Source organism: Bos mutus, chromosome 8 (assembly GCF_027580195.1).
Source record: "Bos mutus isolate GX-2022 chromosome 8, NWIPB_WYAK_1.1, whole genome shotgun sequence".
NCBI classification, from domain to species: domain Eukaryota; kingdom Metazoa; phylum Chordata; class Mammalia; order Artiodactyla; family Bovidae; genus Bos; species Bos mutus.
The window spans coordinates 55,980,224-56,000,440 of record NC_091624.1 but is presented as its reverse complement, the minus strand read 5'-3'; the positions used below and the strand labels follow the sequence as shown (position 1 = coordinate 56,000,440).

General features: G+C 44.6%; 1 protein-coding gene across 1 annotated transcript in view; it reads right to left on the bottom strand.

The window, feature by feature from the left end:
• Nucleotides 1-9,119, bottom strand: part of NPAP1 (nuclear pore associated protein 1) — a 107,066-nt gene extending 97,947 nt beyond the window's left edge. The window contains exons 1-5 of the mRNA XM_070374937.1: nucleotides 6,850-9,119; nucleotides 6,047-6,790; nucleotides 5,200-5,456; nucleotides 4,803-5,053; nucleotides 3,615-3,754 (exon numbers count right to left, since the gene is read on the bottom strand). Coding sequence (XP_070231038.1) covers nucleotides 3,615-3,754; nucleotides 4,803-5,053; nucleotides 5,200-5,456; nucleotides 6,047-6,790; nucleotides 6,850-9,119 — 3,662 coding nt within the window. The remainder of the gene's footprint in view (nucleotides 1-3,614; nucleotides 3,755-4,802; nucleotides 5,054-5,199; nucleotides 5,457-6,046; nucleotides 6,791-6,849) is intronic.
• Between the last annotated feature and the right edge of the window lie 11,098 nt (nucleotides 9,120-20,217).

Genomic DNA, 20,217 nt, shown 5'->3' with positions numbered 1-20,217 from the left:
CCATCCTGTTGTCCCCAGGACTGCGCAGAACTTAGTTAATTTAACTTACTGGTTTTCAACCCATAGCATCAACCTGTAAATAAAACACAGGACACTTTGTTGTAATTGCATAACAAATTGTAAATATTATCATCACAGGTAAACAAAGCAAGCATGCTGTTGACAAAAGGTGAGTTGTACAAGGGGAAAGACAGAACTGGGGGCACAAGCAGTCTCAGGCATAAAGACAATGATGAGATTAGAGTGAAAGTGAATACTGTAGCTCTGTACTATAGCTAATATTTCTGGAGAGCTTCCGTGTATTGGACATTGAAGGCTGCAAATGTGTTATTATTTGCATCATCACGAGCGACTCCATGCAGTAGTGGTTATCATCCATTTCCCTATTGTACAGGTGAGGAAACAGAGGCCCAGGAAGGTTGAGAAATTGCTCAGGATTGCAGAGCTAATAACCTGAAGAACAAAGCTTCCAAGCCAAGTCCATCTCCAGAACCAAGGCTTTTAGCCACTGTGCTACCACTTCAGTAAAAGCCAGCAAAAATTGCATGGTATTACAGAAGAGAAGCCACGTAAGTAATGAAATGAATGTGATGTATTGAAAGGAAGAGGGATGAGAAGTAGTAGGGGTAGGAGTTTATCTTCCTGCCTCACGCTAGGGTGCTAAAATCCATCTACAATGGATACAGCAGATAAACATAATGTTTAGAATTATGGGGGTAACATTCATGTGGCCAAAAACTGTCTCTGGAGAGGGGAACTGGGGTTAGAAAAGTTGAATTTCTGTATTTGAAATGCTATCATGTCCACATATTATTTTCATAAAAATATATCTATTTGTTTAGAAATAGCTTCAACTGTGTAAATGCATTAAAACGTGAAATTCAAAAGCATCTTTACATCTCGTACATTTGTTAAGTGCTTGCCTAATCAGAATTGTTCTTTTCAGTTTTGAAGGGTTCTTTTTTTCAATGAAAAGCATTATAAATTTTAAAATTTAAAAATTGTCCCTGGTAATATTGCCAGCAAGGCCAAGAGAAGGTGTGGGACTGTTAGAAGCAAACTGGATTTCAACCCTGCTTCTGGGAGGCCGTTCTGACAACAAAGGGAAGGAGAGTCTCTGAAGTTAGGGAGCAGGAGCTTTGATCCTCTGGAGTTGTAACAAACAACTTAGAGTAAATGAATCAGGCGGCAGGGTGCCGGGAGGAGGCTGTCGGGCTCTCTGTGATGGTGTTCTTTGTTTTTGTGGGACTAATCTCAGAAATATTGCATTAGGCTCAGTGCTGTGCATTTTTAGGCTGGAGTTACCGTATTTTTCCATCTGTATACTTCATGAAAGCAAGCACTTTTACGCTCCCTTTAAAATGGGAATTTCCTATTTGAATTACCTGGTGAAGACATTTGAAGTAATTCATTAAGTATACACATGCATGCTCTATCTCCATCTATGTATCTATCAATCATCCTTTCCCTACTTACCTACCTGTATTAGTCTGCTCAGGCTGCTATAACAAAATAGCATAGACTAAGTGGCTTAAACAACAGACATTTCACACTTCTGGGAAGTCTAAGATCAAGGCAGATCTACTTCCAGGTGAGTCCGTCATTTTTGGCTTGTAGATGGCGATCTTCTTGCTGTGTCCTCCTCACGTGGTGGAGAGAGAAAGCTCTAGTGTTTTTTCTGTTTCTTATAAGAGCTAATCCCATCATGACAGCTCTACCTTCATGGCCCCTTCTAAACCTAGTTACCTCCTAAAAACTCCATTTCCTAATTCCATCACACACAAGGGGATAGGGTTTCAATATATGAATCTGTGGAGGGGAACAAAAGAATTCAGTCTTAACGCTTTGTATCTGTCTCTGTCTTTATGTGTAGAATAATAACAGTGGCTTATAATTCATTTCCCTGTGTTATTTTATCCTTCCAAAACTCATGTGAGGTAAACTGGCCATAGGAAAATCACTGATTTCACTGAAACACTTGAAGGTTGAATTAACTTTGTGATCACACAATCAATGAATGATGATGCCACAATTCAATCCACATCTTCTCCATCCTCTTTTCCTCTTCTCTATTCCAGCCACATTATTTACTAGCTTTTCCCTGAGGACACTGGTATCCTTCTTCTGGGCCTTGGAGAGGTTATTCCCATTATCTGGAATGCTTTTTCCTCAGATATTTGACTCAGTTGCCTCCCTCTACACTGTTCAAATTCCACCTTCCCAGTAAGACTTATCCTGTCTATGGTTTAACTTGAAAACTTTTTTTCTCTGCCCACAAGGTCAATTTCCCATATACTGCTTAATTTCGATTGCATTTGTTACTAGGCTTCCCTGGTGGCTCAGTCAGTAAAGAATCCACCTGTAATGCAGGAGACCTGGTCTTTTATCTGGGTCAGGAAGAGCTTCTGGAGAAGGAAATGGCAACCCATTCCTGTATTCTTGCCTGGGAAATCCTGTGGACAGAGGAGCCTACAGGTGGGCTACCGTCCCTGGGGTTGCAAAGAGTCTGACACAACTTGGCAACTAAACCACACCACCAACTTGTCAGATAATTTACGTTGATTTCTGTTCTCCCCTCTGACTAAAAGATAGGCAGCATAGAGTCAGGAATTTTGCCTTTATTGAACCTAAGGGAGGCCCAGCAGAACTCTAGGGTCTGCAAGAACTGGACACAGTTGTAACTCTTATGTTTGGTATTTTAGCAGCCTATCTCAGAACCAGGCCAGTTATTCAAGAGAATCTTTTCTGATACTTTAAGCAGTATGATAAACTTGAAGTAAACTTAAATTTTCAACAATTACAGAGCAGGCATGGACTCTTCCTTTGTTTCACCAGACACATGAACCTGGATACAAAATCCATCCTCTCTGGGTGAAGTGGGAATGTACAAAGATGACTGGCCTAAGTCTCATTTGGATAAAAAGATGCACAAAAGAGACATTTAAACATTTTCAAAAACTAAAACCATAAACTGTGTTTCCTCTTCACATATCAGAGATTATCTAGCCTTTAGTGTGGTTAGAGTAGTGTGGGGTGGGGGGCGGGGGGAGAGACAGACAGAAAAGGATGAGTTGCCCTGTCTCTCCCTCCTCTGGACCTTAGTTTTTCCTGGACTGTCACTCCTTACACTCAAAGCAGATTTCAGGAGTCTGCACACACGGTCATAATGTGTGCCTCGCTCCACAACCCAGTCACTGGGACCCAGAAAATTTTGCAACCTCAAGTCTGCCTCAACACATCATGACTCATATATATCAAAGAGTAAAGACACATAAACAGTAGTAGATTAACAAGAATAAGTTATTTATATATAAATTACATATATACATGTTTGTACATAAAGCTGGGAAAGATAAGGGACCATTGAGGCAAATGGATAAGTGGAGAGGAAGCAGCTAAAGATAGCAGTGGGCACCCTGCCTGTTGCACGTGTAGAGAAAATAGCCAGAAGTTTGGGTCGGCCAAGTTTACAGTCAAACCAGGGATGGCACAGTGGATGATACATGCAGTTTATTTTCCATCCTCCAAATGGAACTTCTCAAGTCTGGTATATAGTTCTGAACTGGGCTCATATGTTTCTCACCTTGCAACACACACACACCCACATTCCTCACCCATGCACATACAACACACACTCCTGCACACGGCTGCGAGTGTGGTCCTTTGGCTCATTGTAGGAAGACAGCAGGTTAACAGTTTCACTCAAATGGGCAGAGTTGTTTTCCAGCAAAGCCCGTTCATCGTTGCACAGAATCTGCAGAACAAGATATGCTCTTTATTTGTTGAGTTTTTTCACAGAAGAAAGGAGTTCGCTAATGCTCCAATGAAATCCTGGGCAGGTGATAAAAGTACCAGACCCAGAGCACAGACGCAGCTTCCCTGACCAGGAGCTGCTAAACACAACGCTGTGCTCCTCCTAAGTCAGAAGGGTGCCCTGAGTTGGGGTCCCAGGTGTTTTGAGCATAGAAGTTCCTCTCTAAGTATATATGGTGCTATCCCCCGTCGTACTGTGTGGGTTTGGGTTGGGGAGGCCTGGGTGCTTTGTGTGAATGGAACACCAGACGTGTACCCAGTCATAGCAAGTGTGGTGCTGTCCCCCAACGCCCGCTCTGTGCTTTGCATATGTGAGTTCCAAGTCCAATGGCAGGTGTTGACACTGGGGCCTCCCATCCTAGATGAGATGTTGCTCCTCCCATATGTTCCACCCATGGTGTATTGGCCAGGTGGGCCCCAGGTGTACTGATGGGAAGTGTGGATACCAGGTCCTCCAATCCTGGGAATGATGTTGTTCCCTCCTATACCACCACCACTTGCATCTTGGACAGGTGGGTTCCAAGCCAGGGGTGGGTCTCACACTTGCAAATCCAATGGATGCAGTGTTGCTCTGGTGGAAAGTGGAAATTGACTTGTTCCTTAACACAAATTTCTTCTCCATGGTGATGGGATTTGTAACTGTAGATTTTCTACACTCATATGGGTCCTAGGTGCAGTGATGGGAAGTGGTAACACCCTGACCTCTAACCATAAGGATGGTGGTGTCCCCTGCCATCACTCTACCACCTGGATTCGGCTCAGGTAGACCCCAGGCATTGGGATTCAAGTTGAAAGCAGATATGTGCCTGGATGCTGGGATGGTGGCTTGCCCTTCATACTGCAGCAGCCATGCTGCAATGAGATGACCCCCAGGTGATCTGGCCCACAGTAGGAACACAAGTGGTGCTGGGTGCCCCACACAGTTCTGTCCAAAAGTTAGGTGGGCCAGATGCTTCTGAATAAGTGAGGCCTAGGGCATTCATACCAACCCCAAAACTCCCACCAGCCATAGAGGCTGCAGGTCCCATCAACAGTGGGCCTGATATGGTACTAGCAGACAGCAAGCTACTGTCTCCAGTACTGGGCACTGTGGTATCCACTCCAAAACCAGTAGTAGCAAATACATCCCTGGGGAAAATACCTGAGTTGTAGACAAAGGCCGGCTGCATGTTGATGGTGGTGATAGCAGACAGGGGATCTGGCAAACCTGAATCCATTTTGCTTCCTCTGGGTGGCTGGACTGCAGAAGATGTTAGCTTTCTATCTTGTTCTAGGGCTAATGGGTTTCCCAGTGGAATAGACTTGTTAGGCTTCTTCCTATTGTTGGCCCCAGATGTGGGCTGAATGGTGAGTTCTGGTTTCAAGCTTCACTTGAAACATGGGTACCTCTGTTGACCAAATCCACAGGCAAATAAGTTGAGGCTTGGGTCCAGGCATTGCCACCACTGGGCGCTGTGTTCTCAGAACCAAGAATAGCCATGTGATATGGGTAGTGGTTCTCCTTGGAGTCAGAGGTAGACTGGAAAATAACAGTCTGAGGAGGAGGTGTTGTATGCATAGCATCGATGTCAAAGACTGGTTTGACATCTGTAGAGATGCCATCTGCTGGAGCATAGATAACTGCCAAAGCCATAGGTGAGGGGCTGGGAAAAACAGGAACTGAAGCCATAGATGTGGGGCTGGGGAAAACAGGAGCTGAAGCCATAGATGAGGGGTTGTGGGAAACAGGAGCTGAAGCCATCGTTGGGGTGCTGGTTGAGGCAGGATTTGGGGATTGAGGGAAACAGCCAAAGCCCTAGACGGGGAGGCCAGGGAAGACAGGACCCAAAGCCATAGATGGGGGGCCAAGGGAGAAGCGGCCAGAACCCTAGATGGAGGGATGGGGAAGACACCGGCAGGAGTCCTCAACAGTGAGGCTGGGGAAGACAAGGCTGTAGATGGGGGACCAAGGGAGACATCAACTGGGGCCCTAGGTGGGGGGCTGGGCAAGACAGCAGCCAGAGCCTTAGATGGGGGGCCAAGGGAGACAGTAGCCGGAGCCCCAGATGGGGGCCTGGGGAAGATGGCAGCCTGATCCCCAAATGGGGGCCCAGGGAAGACAGAAGCTGGAGCCCCAGGTGGGGGCCCGGGAAAGACAGCAGCCTGATCCCCAAATGGGGGCCCAGGGAAGACAGAAGCTGGAGCCCCAGGTGGGGGTCCGGGAAAGACGGCAGCCTAATTCCCAGGTGGGGGCCTGGGGAAGACGGCAGCCTGATCTCCAGGTGGGGGCCCGGGGAAGACGGCAGCCTGGTTCCCAGGTGGGGGCCCGGGGAAGACGGCAGCCAGAGTCCTAGGTGGGGGCCAGGGGAAGACAGCAGCCTGATCCCCAGGTCGGAGCCCGGGGAAGACGGCAGCCTGATTTCCAGGTGGGGGCCCGGGGAAGATGGCAGCCAGAGTCCTAGGTGGGGGCCAGGGGAAGACAGCAGCCTGATCCCCAGGTCGGAGCCCGGGGAAGACGGCAGCCTGATTTCCAGGTGGGGGCCCGGGGAAGATGGCAGCCAGAGTCCTAGGTGGGGGCCAGGGGAAGACAGCAGCCTGATCCCCAGGTCGGAGCCCGGGGAAGACGGCAGCCTGATTTCCAGGTGGGGGCCCGGGGAAGATGGCAGCCAGAGTCCTAGGTGGGGGCCAGGGGAAGACAGCAGCCTGATCCCCAGGTCGGAGCCCGGGGAAGATGGCAGCCTGATTCCCAGGTGGGGGCCCAGGGAAGACGGCAGCCAGAGTCCTAGGTGGGGGCCCGGGGAAGACGGCCGCCTGGTTCCCAGGTGGGGGCCCGGGGAAGACGGCAGCCGAAGTCCTAGGTGGGGGCCCGGGAAAGACGGCCGCCTGGTTCCCCGGTGGGGGCCCGGGGAAGACGGCAGCCGAAGTCCTAGGTGGGGGCCCGGGAAAGACGGCCGCCTGGTTCCCCGGTGGGGGCCCGGGGAAGACGGCAGCCGAAGTCCTAGGTGGGGGCCCGGGAAAGATGGCCGCCTGGTTCCCAGGTAGGGCCCCGGGGAAGACGGCAGCGGAGTCTTAGGTGGAGGCCGGGAAAGACGGCCGCCTGGTTCCCAGGTGGGGGCCCGGGAAGACGGCAGCCGGAGTCTTAGGTGGAGGCCGGGAAAGACGGCCGCCTGGTTCCCCGGTGGGGGCCCGGGGAAGACGGCAGCCGAAGTCCTAGGTGGGGGCCCGGGAAAGATGGCCGCCTGGTTCCCAGGTAGGGGCCCGGGGAAGACGGCAGCCTGGTTCCCAGGTGCGGGCCAGGGAAAGATGGCAGCAGGAGTCCCGAACGGGGGCCTGGGGAAGTCGGCAGCGGGAGCCCCAGATGGGGGGCTGGGCAAGACAGAGGCTCTCTTCTGCTCATCAGTGGTCGCAAATGTGGGCTGAGGGTTGTTTCGGGAGTCAAAGGGATAGTTAAAAATTGAAGCGTGGCGGGAGACCATGGGCACAAATTGGATGGTGGTGCCTGGTCTCTCTGCAGTGTGTGTCTGCTCCACCCCAATACCTGGGGGAGACTGAAAAATTACAGCTTGAGAAGGGGGAGTAGTGTCCATGTCCGTGATGCCCGAATCTGAAGGAGAGGGCACACTTGTAGATGCCATGACTGTGGTGGTAGAAGGGATGGCAGTAGAAGTAATGGGCTGCTCAGTTAGAACAGGGGGAGGGACGGGAGGGTCTGGAAGAGGGGTGAGTAAGTTTAAGGGAGGGGGAGAATCTACACACATGGGTGTTGGGGATTCATTTTTGTAGGAGGGTGGCTGGAAGGAGAGGGTTGGGGTGCTCAGAGGTGTGGAGAGGTCAGAAGTAAAAGGTGGTGTTGCTTTGACTGAACACCGAGTGCCTTCGTCCTCCTTAAGGGTAATTCCCACAATGGGATTCCAAACTGGAGGAAAAAGATAATCTGCAGGAATCGCAGAATGAGAGGATGCAGGGGCTGTGTATCTTGCCTCCTGATCCGTATAAGGTGGAAGGCCAGCCAGACTGGGGAATCTGGAGGACAGTTCTGCCAAGTGGGTGGTGGTAGGAGGGACCTCCAAAATGTGACTGACCGGAGCCAGGGAGCCTGTGGTCCCTGGGGCAGGTGGAGGGGCACTGCAGCGTCGCATAGCCTTCCTTACATCCTTCAGGATTTTGTTTCGCTGACGCTCCATGCGTTGTTTCAGGGTGCCCCAGGTTTTGGCGAGAGTCATGCCTGGAAGCTTCGGAGGCAGCGGAAGGTCACTGCGACCCCACAGCAGAGGCAGCGGTGGTGGTAGTGGTGGCAGCAGTGGCGGCAGGGGCAGAAACACCGGCAGGGGTCTCTTCCGCTTGAGGGGGTGCCTACTGCGGGCAGATCCCAGGGCAGAAGAACTGGTCCGTGGGGTGTCTGAAGGTTGTTCACGCTGCAGCGCCTTCCCAGACATCAGTGACTCCGGGGAGCTGGGTCGGTGGTCTTCACCCAGCACTTCTTCTATTGGCCTCTCGGGCAGCAGGTTGCAGCACGGACTTGAGGCAGAGAGCACCCTGGCCAGGGGGCCGGGCTGCGAGGGAGGCTGGCTGTCTCCAGCAGTGTCGTCTAAGCAGATGGCGAGGCTTTCAGAGGAAGAGTTCTTCCAAGACACCTGGGCTTTCTCATTGAAGTTGCTTTCTGGGTGCACCGGGGGGAGGTTTGGAGGCTCAGGACTGCACTGGAGGGACGTGAGGACCCCGCTGGGCTCCTGGGGCCTGGGTGTCATTGTTATATCCCGGTCGCAGTACAGACTTATCTTTCCATTGTTCTCTCCTTCGGCCTCTGTGTGACCTTCCTCCTTTGTTATGCTTTCCCTGGGCTCTTCTTGGACCATCGCCTCACTCTCCTTTGTGCAACCAAGTGGGAGGTGCCTGGTTGGTACCGGGTTCCCAACCTTGACTACCCGGGCAGGTAGCTCAGTTAGTGAACGCAGGAGAGTAATTTTGCGCCCCGGTGGAGGAATTCTGACGGTTCTCGAAGGTCCGAACATCATGGAATTACGAGTGGACAAGACAGGCTGCTTCTTTGGCGAGTTCCTCAAGTTCGTCACGGGTAGGACGCCCACAGGGGAGTACCCAGCCTGCTGGATGGGGTACTGCCTTTTCGGCGCAATGTAAAAGCTGGATGATAAAGGTAATCGATCCTGGTTGAGCAGCCTGTGACCAGGGTGTAAAGCAGGAGCTGGAGCAGCGGGGTGGCCCCGGCCAGATGTGATGGCATCCCGAGAGGGCAAAACCAGCGAGCGACGGCCCAGCGGGTTCCGGCGGCGGAGCGCGGAAACAAATTTACACAGTAAATTGCCCATATAGGACAGATTGTGCGCCAAACGCCCTGAGAATAGAGTGTGAAACTGGGAGAGCGTCTACCCAGCTTCTGACTCCTCTCGTGGTCAAATACGCACTGGAGGCAGGATTTCTCAGCCTGGCACTTGTGACATGTCCATGGTATACGCATCACAGAGAAACTGGGCTGCAAGCCCACACGTGGCAAATTACGGGGCAAAGGGCGGGGCCCCAGCGCATGACCCCTCCTGAACTCTCTAGCAGCCGAGGCTTCCCACTGTGGGTGCCAGGAGTTTGGCACCAGATGGGCCACCATGCAGAGACTGTTCAGGACTGTGGGGGCCTCCTCCTCCAGAGCTCATCCTGTCTAGCACCTCATCATGCAGCCACCTTGGTGCCTGCGTTTCTATCGGTCAGCCCTTCCCTGCGTGGGTCTCAGAGGCCTGTGCAAAGCTGAGTGCAGGAGCCACCCACCCTGTCGGGGGGTGGTCCGGCACCTATGGGGACCTTCCCAGCTTCTCTGCGAAGCCTGGAGCCAGGAGCACCTTCTTCACTGCTGCTCCTCTGCCATCATCTCCAGCCCGCAGGGAATGCAGAGCCCTCACCTGGCCGGATGCTGCACCCCATAACCTCCCTTCCTGGCAGGTAAGGCTCTTTCTTCACTTCTTTTTAGAAATTTAGTACAACAGTTAAACTTTAGACTGTTCTTCAGGGTGTGCAGATGGTAATGGCTTAGCCAGGATTTGAACCAAGCTTGCTTTGGGCTGTGGTGCCTCCTTGTCATACATGCTTCATGTGTTACTGTTCTTTTCTTGTACTCCTTATGGCACTTAGCCCTAAGTGTCATACCTAGAATGAGCCTGTATCCTACCTTGTAGAAGGTTTTCTTTTGCTCAATTCATGAATTGATCACCTACTGCACTGGGTTCTGATCTCAGAAGATGCAGGTTAGGGACCATCAGTTGTCAGCATAGCACCAGCGGAGGTTTTCCCTTTGGTCTAGTTTGAAGGATCCAGATATGTAAAGATCATAGTCTAGATAAATCGTGGGCTTTCCTGAAAGAAATTTACCAATGAATTATTCTGTATGGATTAGAAGCCAATTTCTATGGATGGCCTTCCTGGAGTATGTTCAGTAAGGCAACTCATTCATGTCTAGAAAGCAAATACATCATTTATTGCAGCTTCATAGTGGAGCCCTGTGTCAGTTTAAAATAGTACAATTTGGTCACTGTGAGCATGTCAGCTTGGGCCACTCTTTACTACTATGTGTAATTCTAGAGATTCTTATGCCCAGGAGAGAAGACACATTCTTGGGTGTCTAGGACAAGGGAAACATGTTATTATTCACAAAGTAGAAGCTTCAAAATAATAGGAAAGAACTTAAAAATCCTAGTCTAACATGGTTTTATTGAGTTTGAATCTTGTTTCTTTGGCTTACTTCATTGGAATATTTTCTTTCTCCTGAGCTGACATTGTGTGTTATACATCAGGCATGTGACATGTAGAGGTTTCAGAACCCAGAATTGTATTGATCGGTGAAACTTTATATATTTTAGTTTAAAATCTATTTAAAATAACACTGGACATAATTCATATATTATAAATTAGTTTTGCCCTCTGCTCTTGAGATTCTTTTTATAGTATGTCAGAGCAAATTTGGACTTCTATCCCCAATAAGATTCGAGATTGGAGGACACAAAAGCTTTTTCTCAGACCTAAATTATGTCTGAAAAAAGCGAGAAATATCATAAGCTCTATCTGACCTCTCTAGGAGCAGAAATGATTTACAGCCGTGGCATTTAACCATAATTCCTTGATCTTGTTTGAGAAGTTCAGTAAGGAATGATCTCTTGATTTTTGTTTCTTCCTTGTTTTCTTGTCTTGCTTACCAACAATCCATTGTAATCCATGAATTAATATGGCATCAGGCTGAGTGGTCTCTGGAGCTCATTCAAGTAACTTTTTTCCCTAAAATAACTCTAATTTCCTTGTTTTTCAGCTCCTCGTCTTTCCTTGCCCTTTACTAAAACCAGAACTCACCAAAAGCTGACTGGCTTTGTGCAGACCCTTCTTAGGACAATCTTTCCTTAATTATTTTATTCATCACTCTGTTTCATTTTTTGCCTTCTAGAAATATGTTGAAATCTTTCTGTAGTTGATGACTTCCACAACATCTTGGCTTTTATTGGCTTATTAACTTTGGTATTTCTACACTTTTATTTAAATATGGTTTCAGAAGGAATAGAAAGTAAATATGTGTCCTAGTCTGCTATCTTGAGCTGAAAATCCCTGTCAGTTTTAGCATCCAACATTCCCATAGAGGGGAAAAAAAAAAAAAAAACCCTTGGCATTAATAGGTGTAACAACTCAAGATTTCAGCTTTTCTTGGGTAATCACTAAGGACTTAGTATGTGGTGATTTCTAATGCTGCTGCTGCTGCTAAGTTGCATCAGTCATGTACTGACTCTGTGCAGCCCCATAGCTGGCAGCCCGCCAGGCTCCTCCGTCCCTGGGATTCTCCAGGCAAGAATACTGGAGTGGGTTGCCATTTCCTTCTTCAGTACATGAAAGTGAAAAGTGAAAGTGAAGTCGCTGAGTCGTGTCTGACTCCTCGTGAAACTCCTCTGTCCATGGGATTTCCCAGACAAAAGTACTGGAGTGGGTTGCCATTACTTTCTCCTAATTTCTAATGGGAAAATAATAACTATTTCATGAAATTTATTTGAGGATTACATTAGATAATGAACACACAATGCTTTCTAAAGTTTAAAAGTCCATAAAAATATTTTTTGTAATTGATTTGTTGCTACTTCAGTTTTACTTGACAGTGATTTATGACCTTGCTTATGTGAGAAGATGCTTTCTGATTTGTTGTTTTGAAAGTTAGATTATATTTTTCAACAGCTCAATGAAAATAACATCATTTCTGAAGGTTAAGGGTGAAGCTGTAAATGTTTCTTGATACCTGTCACTTTACAATATTTTCAGCAGCTAATTCATTCATGTATTCCTCCTCCCAATTTTATTGTGGACCTACTACCAACCAGATGCTTTACATCAGGTGTTGGAAAACATTTTCTGGATTTTTAAATATGTATCTTAGACTTGGTGGGCCGTATACAGTTTCTGTAGCTTCTCCTCCTCCTCTTTCTTCAGCAGTCTTTCAAAATGTGAGGTTCAGTATTAGCTCACGGGTCATAAAAAAAACAGGCTGAGCTCACAATGATTTGTGAGCAGTTATTTGCCAGTCTCTGCTCTACATTGTCACTGAGTAAGAGGTGCATTTTTTAGTAAATCATGTCTTTGAGTCAACTCTTGGTCTTCCGGAGCTTGTCCTTACTCTCTTGCAGTTTTTAATCAACAGGGCATTCAGAGGGATCCTGTTAAAACATAAATCAGATTGTATTGCTCAGATCTCTTCAGCGACTTACTCTAAGCAGAAAGCAAAGTCCTCAGAGTACCTCCATGGGCCTACAAATCTAGGCCTTTGTTTCTTCCCTGACTTGTTCTTTCTCTTCTCTACTTTGCTCACTCTATTTCCCACAAACTGACATCCTTTCTGTTCCTTGAATACTCTAGGCACATTCTTGCCTCCTTCTCTTTCCATATGACTGTTCCCTCTGCTGATAATATTTATTCCCCAGATATGCACCTTGCTCCCTTCCACAACCACCTTAAATTCCTTGATAAATTTTATCTTCCCCATAAAGCCTTCATTTATTACTTAATTTCACGTGGCAGGTACCTTCTATCAGCCATCTCCATCTCCCAACCATGCTTTCTATTTTTTCTCTAGCACTTACCTGATATACTAGTTATTCTATGCATCTATTTAATTTTTATTTACATATTTATACTTATATATTTATATTTGCTTGTATATTTTTGTCTGCCCCCTCAATTGGAGAGAGGGTATATTCATCTGTGTTGATCACTGCTGTGTCATCAACCTATAAAACATACTAAAGAATGGTGCCTGAAATTTGATAAGGGATTAAGAAATTGGCCACATAACTAAATATGTACATAAATTAATAAACAAATCTCCAGGGCTTCTGGATGAGGTCTAATGAAAAGAGGAAGGCAAATGATTGGGACAGGGTGCTATAAGAAGTAGAATTTGGAATACTCTGATAGGTATCCTAATAGATAAGGTCTTGTTAAGTTAGATAGTTTTAATGAGAGAGCTGGGAACTAGGGATACACAGCATCAAGATTTTTATAATATATTGTGTAGAGTTCTTTTTAAGTGTGCACAGATATCACTGAAAATCTATGCATGTGTGCATGCCTCTATTACTTTATTTAGTGCTTTACAAGAGCCCCTCAAGGACAGGGTTATAGTAAGTATCAGTATCTTTCCTTTATGATGAGCTTAATTTGTTCAAAATTATATCATAATTTATTTGCAACTGTGAAAGCAGACTTAGTTTTTGAGTAGACGCTCCCTAGAAATCTGTGATGTTAATAAAACCGACAAATATGTGTTCAGCTTCCAATGATACACATACTACAGACTCAATTATGGTCCATCCATTTTAATAAAGGCAAGAAGTGATTTAACAAATAGAGAGCAAAGAGAATATTAAGTTTTGTCCTGTGTTAATATTAGCAATGGATAAAGTGGGTTCCAACACCTTCAAGATAGCTTGAAACCATCATCTCTATGTCATGGCAGAGGGATGTTCAGCCAGGATATTGTTCTCTGTCACTCAGAAAAATACCCATAATGTATAATGATACTTATTGAGTCAGATATGGGACATTTGGGTGGTTAGAAGTCCTTTAACATGATTCTTTCAGATGCCTTAGGTACAAGATGAAGCTAGCAGCTTTGGACACTTTCAGCAATGAAGAGTTTGTTTGGATGTTAATTTTTATGCTGAATGAAATTCAGCTGAATGAATTTCATGCTGAATTCACCCTACCTACTTTAAACTGCAGCACAGCACGCACACTTCAGTTACCAGTTTGGTTCATTCCACAGAATTTTCATAAAACATAGTGTTCTATATACCTGGGATGTATCTCACTTAGTTCTAAGAATTTCCAGATAATTCTTCATACATAGTGTTACAATTCCAATCTTGCCAAGTCCTGCACCAGTAACAGAACACAGCACATTTATTTCTCTGGGTTGTTCAGATCCCAGTGAAAGAAGAATGGAATGGGATCAAAGAGATCAGGATTCTTGTCCCAGATTTACCATAAAATAATTGTGTTCTCAGGAAAATTGTAGCTATTCTAGACCCCTTTCCTTTTCTTTATTTCAACAGAGTTGCACTAGATGACACCAAATAACATCCCACTCTTTGCAGTAATAGCTTCAATGTTATTGGCATTCTGAAACAAATGAATACAATGACACATGAACCTGTGCACCATCTCTGTAACCATGTTTTTTAAAGATGAAAAAATGGCTGAGCACAGAAGTAGCTGTTTTGACCAGAGGCTCCAAAGTAAATGCAACTAAACCACAAGTTTCCTTCTTTCCTGAAGCTCACTTAACTGAAACATAGGCTGCTGGATATTAAGCTGTAAAGCATATTATCAGTGTATTTTAAAAGAAGCTATTCTTCTAGGAGAAGGGGACGACAGAGGATGAGATGGCTGGATGGCATCACTGACTTGATGGACGTGAGTCTCAGTGAACTCCGGGAGTTGGTGATGGACAGGGAGGCCTGGCGTGCTGCGATTCATGGGGTCGCAAAGAGTTGGACATGACTGAGTGACTGATCTAATCTAATTTGATTCTTCTAGGATTTCTAATTAGTAGCAGGAAGTTTTGAAATTCTTAAAAGATCATCTACTCTTGTGAGTTTACAGCTCTATTTTCCAGCCAAGCAAGTTGAATTAGGGCATCTGAACTTTTGGATGGATCTCAGAACTAAAATTCTAAACCTCTTGAGTTTTTCTTCATGCTGTCAGAAATTCATGCCAGATAGTCCTTTTAATAGAGAGTATGTACACACTTGTATATTTTCATATAAGAAAGCAATGTGGTGAGTGAGGATGGAAGTGAAGCCCTCAGTCTCAGAGGGGTATTGAGCTCCTGGTGAAATGTAATCATTATTTCTTCAAAGTAGAAAAGCAGTTATTTGAAGTTATTAACACCAAATAACTATTGATACATTATCTGTGATATATGTATTTACTGTACCAACTAGGTGTGTTCTTTTTGGAAAGTACACAGCTGTTTGAGACACAGATTGTTTATTTTTGTTTGTTTTCCCACAAAGACTGTGACCTTCTGATCATGAATATCTATATTTTACTAATATCTGGAACCACGAGCTAACACGGTGTCTAAAATGTAGCCAATGAATATGAAATCAATGAACACACTTTTTAAGTACAGGCCAGGGCATGGGCAAATATAAATTTTTTGTTTTCAGTCATAACGTGACTGAAACATATAAATGATACAGACAACGAGCGCTACAGTAATTCAAAGAAGGCATAGAACAGATAACCTGTAAGGATCTATTGTATAGCACAGGGAGCTATACTCAATATTTTGGAATAACTTATTAATGGAAAAGAATCTGATAAAGGACGTATATTTAAATTAATCACTGAACTGTACACCTAAAACTAACATGCCATTGTAAATCAACTATACTTCAATTTAAAAAACAGACGACAACAAAAGACCCCAAGAAGTCATAGACATGATATTTCCATAGAGAAGCCAAACGAAGAAGAGAGAGATAGCTTTTGAATTAACCAGAGGAGTCACAGAGAACCTAGGCTTGGACCTGAACTTGAATTTACATTAAGATTGCATTGCAGATACAGATGTAGGTAATCACATACACTCACTATACTGAGACTAGCTGAAGGTATGAGTCTTGTTCAAGATCCCAAAGCAAGTACAGTGTGGAGTCAAAATTTTAAGTGACACCTAATACACTAAAAAAAATAAAAAAATAAAATAAAAAGCCCCTTCTGTGATACCGTGTTGTCGTTGAAATAGTTTTGTTTCTTTCTGGTAGATTATAGTAGAGATTGGTTCTAGTGTCTCCTGCAGTAATTACTAGTTCTGTTTATCCCGTCTATAGTTGATCTTCAAAATTTCCATTAGAATGGTTTTGCCAAAATGAAACATACAAATATTCATGATGCCTGTATCCAAGTATTTCTTCTGTTATTCCCTGCTTCTCTTCTAGGATTATATGAACAATTCACTATCTTGAATTATGCTTTTCCCTCCTCCAAGAATTCTCTCCGCCCTCTTGGGCACCTGGAAAACCCACTTCATTTGTCAAAACTCAGTTTACATATTATCTCTTTTATGCTGTCTTCTGTTTAGTGTTGTGATCACTCTTTCCTTTTTGCTCTCATTACACTTTTACATACCTGACTGTTGCACTTGCTACACTGTATTGTAGTTGGATTTTTTTACATATCTCGGGCTTCTTCTGGGCAACATTCCTTGGGGCCAAGGACTACCTTTTCTTCATCCATTGATGCAGCCTTAGCATGTTACTTGGTATGCAGTAGTTAATACAAAAATGAGATCTGAATAAATTTAAAAAGGTAGGTACATATGACTTATTATCACTTTCCAGACATAACAGGAAAAAACATTACTGTTGGTGCTGAATGTTCACTTCTACTGTAGTGAATGGTGGTGGTACTTGACTCCACTTGCAATGTTTTACCTACCATTTTATGTATTTCTACCTGATATCTCTTCTTTATTTCCGTCTATATATTTATTGGTAATCCAAGTAAAGCAGGAATGAGGGTAGGGCTAGGCTATACTTGCCTGGAATAGTAAAGACGTTGTGTGACTTTTTGGTGAGAAAATCCTGACGCATAAGAGGTCTACATCTTCCCTTTGAGGCATATGGAGGGCTCTACCTCTAAAGAGTTTTATTAGCAACTAATCAAGATGTTTTTGCACAAGGCTCCTGATTAGCTATTAATAATACTAAGAGTGAATCAGAACTAAAGTAGTTTCTGATTTGTTTTACATTGTAAATGTAGGCTATTATTTTTTAATGCTGGGAGTGGTGGTGGTGGGGAGTGAAGGAATGGTCTTTTCCCATCTTGATGTTTCAATCCTGTCAAGAGAGATCTTAAGGTAATTTCAGCCCTGCTTCTTTACTTACTCCACCCCGGGGTGATCAAGTGACTTATATAGGAAGCTTGAAAAGAATTAAGTGGACATGTTTGTCTTAACTAATTCTGTTCTCTCCCTTGAGAGTGGGAGTTGGTGTCTTCTGTTTCTGTCATCCTGTGTATTACTAGTTCAGTTATGGACTAGTAATTTCTGGGGTTCAGTTGTGGGATGATTTCATTCAAACTGGATTCTAAGCCAGGGTTAGGTCAGTACCAGGAATATTCTGACCTCCATCTTCGCTCTGTTATCTTGTTTCTTAATTAACTCTATACCCAGATGTAATTAAGGTGTTGTACCTGTTGTACTTGCACAAATGCATCATTTGGTGTGTTACCTGGAAACACTGAGAAATAAAAAGAAAGGAGCAGACTTTTTGGAGAGGAAAATGTCCACGTGGAAATGTTTCCATGCTTCCATGCAAGGTAGTCTTGTGCCTTGGTCTTTAATGTGTGGTGGGATGTTGGGACTTTTGACTATTTGAAAATACTTCGGCTTATGCAGTTAAATGCCGTTAACTGCTGAAGTCTAGAAAAGGTTTAATGTATGCCGTATTAGTTTCCAGTACCTGCTGTAACAAATCAGCATAAACTTGGAGTCTTAACATAATAAAAATGTACTATCTCACAGTTCTAGAGGTCAAAAGTCTGATATCAAGGTGTCAGTAGGGCTGCACTCCCTAAAGGTGTTCTAGGGGAGAGGCCACTCCTTGTATCTTTGAGCTTCCAGTGGTTAGTAGCTTCCTTGGCTTGAGGCCACATCACTTAGTCTCTGTTTTCACTCCCTTTGTGTTTCTGTATCTTCTCTTCATCTGGTCCAAATTGCCCTCTGCCCTTCTTGTTTAATAAGGGCAATTGTCATCATATTAAGAACCCATCTGATTAATATGGAAATCCCATCTCAAGATCCTTAATGAAACTTGCAAAGACCTTTTTTCCAAGTGAGGTAACAGTTGAGAATTAGAACATGAATGTGTCCTTTTGGGGGTCATCATTCAACCCACTACACCAACAATAAGACTCTGCAGTTGGCTGTAGTTTACCGCATGGGAGAGTGGCTGTTTCTGTCAAGCCACTTAAGTAAAGGTCTGGTATAAAGAAAAGGGGCCCTAGGGAATTGCAGGTGGCTGAGCGAATGCCTGGAGCAGAATGAATAGGGTACCTGGAGGGTCTTTAGTATAAAGAGAACTTTACCTGGCTCTTAACTTTGGGGTGGGCAGGAGTTTTCAGGGCAGGAAATACTCAGGCAGTTACTCACCTTGGCTTACTCTTCAGGTAGTTTTTTCCCAAGCAGGCTTGACTGAGACAAAGACTTAGTTGTGAGGAAAGTATGTTTTCCAGAACTTGTCAGCATTGACACATTTGTTACCATAGGCTCAAGTTAATCCCCTTATATGTGGACCCAAGCTGACATGGAATTTGTCAGTTACGTTGGAGAAAGAACTGTTCTCTAAAAGGCAGGCTTCTTTGGTCTATGCAGTTCCATAGCCAGAGGCAGTGGAAATGGCTATGGCTCCATAGGACCATAGAATCTATACATCATAACTGGAGGTATAATGTTACTGGATAGAACCCATAATCAGGTCAGTACTGCAGTGTGAACAGATCATCAAAGAGGAAGAATAACTCCAGGGTCCATGTGTGATAGGTGCTCAGGGCTGTGCATTGCACATGGCAAATTCGTAGCGACCAGTCAACGTTAGGCCAGAAACGTCCTCCTGGTTCTAAGTTTGCAGGTCAGGACTTTCAGATAAATGGTACAGACTAGTGGACATCCTAGTGAGGCTAAAATCAGAGAGACTTTATCTTTCTTTCAAATGCCATTGAGTTTCAGCTATGTTCTTTGATAATTTCTGTACTGGATTCTGGGAATGAAAATGTGCCTTGTTTCATTATTCTGGGAGTGGGGACTGGCTTGCTTTTGAGATTTTTAAAATTGTGGGCATAATGCTATAATCTCAGATTGAATCTTAGTAACTCTTTAAAATCATTAAAAGCATGGTTCATGAAAGACCTGATAACTGATAGAAAAGCCAAGATCCTGAGAGACCAGGCCAATGTCAGCGGCAGAAGTCCAAGCTGTAGATATGGAAGGATCCCTCAGTCCACTGAGATACTGAAAGCCCTGCCACTGAGAATGAATTAAAACATACATTTGGGAGGATTATTTCTGGACATTTAAGGACTTCAGATTTTTAACCCAGCATAACAAGGAAACTTGATTTAAAAAAAAAAAAAAATGAGGTCTTCAACTTTGTTTTCCTTTCTCAAGATTGCTTTGGTTATTGAGGGTTCTTTGCGGTTACATATACACTTTAACTAATTTCTTCTATTTCTGAAAAACTAGGGGAAATGTAGATAGCTTTGTATAATATGGACATTTTAACATATTAAGTCTTCCAATTCATAAAAATGGGATATCGTTCCATTTATGTCTTCCTTAATTTCTTTCAATAACATTTAGTAGTTTTAAGTGTGCAAGTCTTTCATGTCTTTAGTTAAGCTTATTCATATTTTATTATTTTCGATACTATTGTAAATGAAATTGTTCTCCTGATTTCTTTTTTAGATTGTTGATTGTGAACAGAAGTGCAAGTAATGTGTGTATGCTGATTTTGTATTCTGCAAACACAGCGCCAAGTTTATTAGTTCTACTAGTTTTTTGTGAAATCTTTACCATTTTCTGCATCTTTTTTCAGTATGTTCAGATCAGATCAGATCAGTTGCTCAGTCGTGTCCGACTCTTTGCGACCCCATGATTCGCAGCACGCCAGGCCTCCATGTCCATCACCAACTACCGGAGTTCACCCAGACTCACATCCATCAAGTCAGTGATGCCATCCAGCAATATCATCCTCTGTCCTCCCCTTCTCCTCTTGCCCTCAATCCCTCCCAGCATCAGAGTCTTCTCCAATGAGTCAACTCTTCGCATGAGGTGGCCAAAGTACTGGAGTTTCAGCTTTAGCATCATTCCTTCCAAAGAAATCCCAGGGC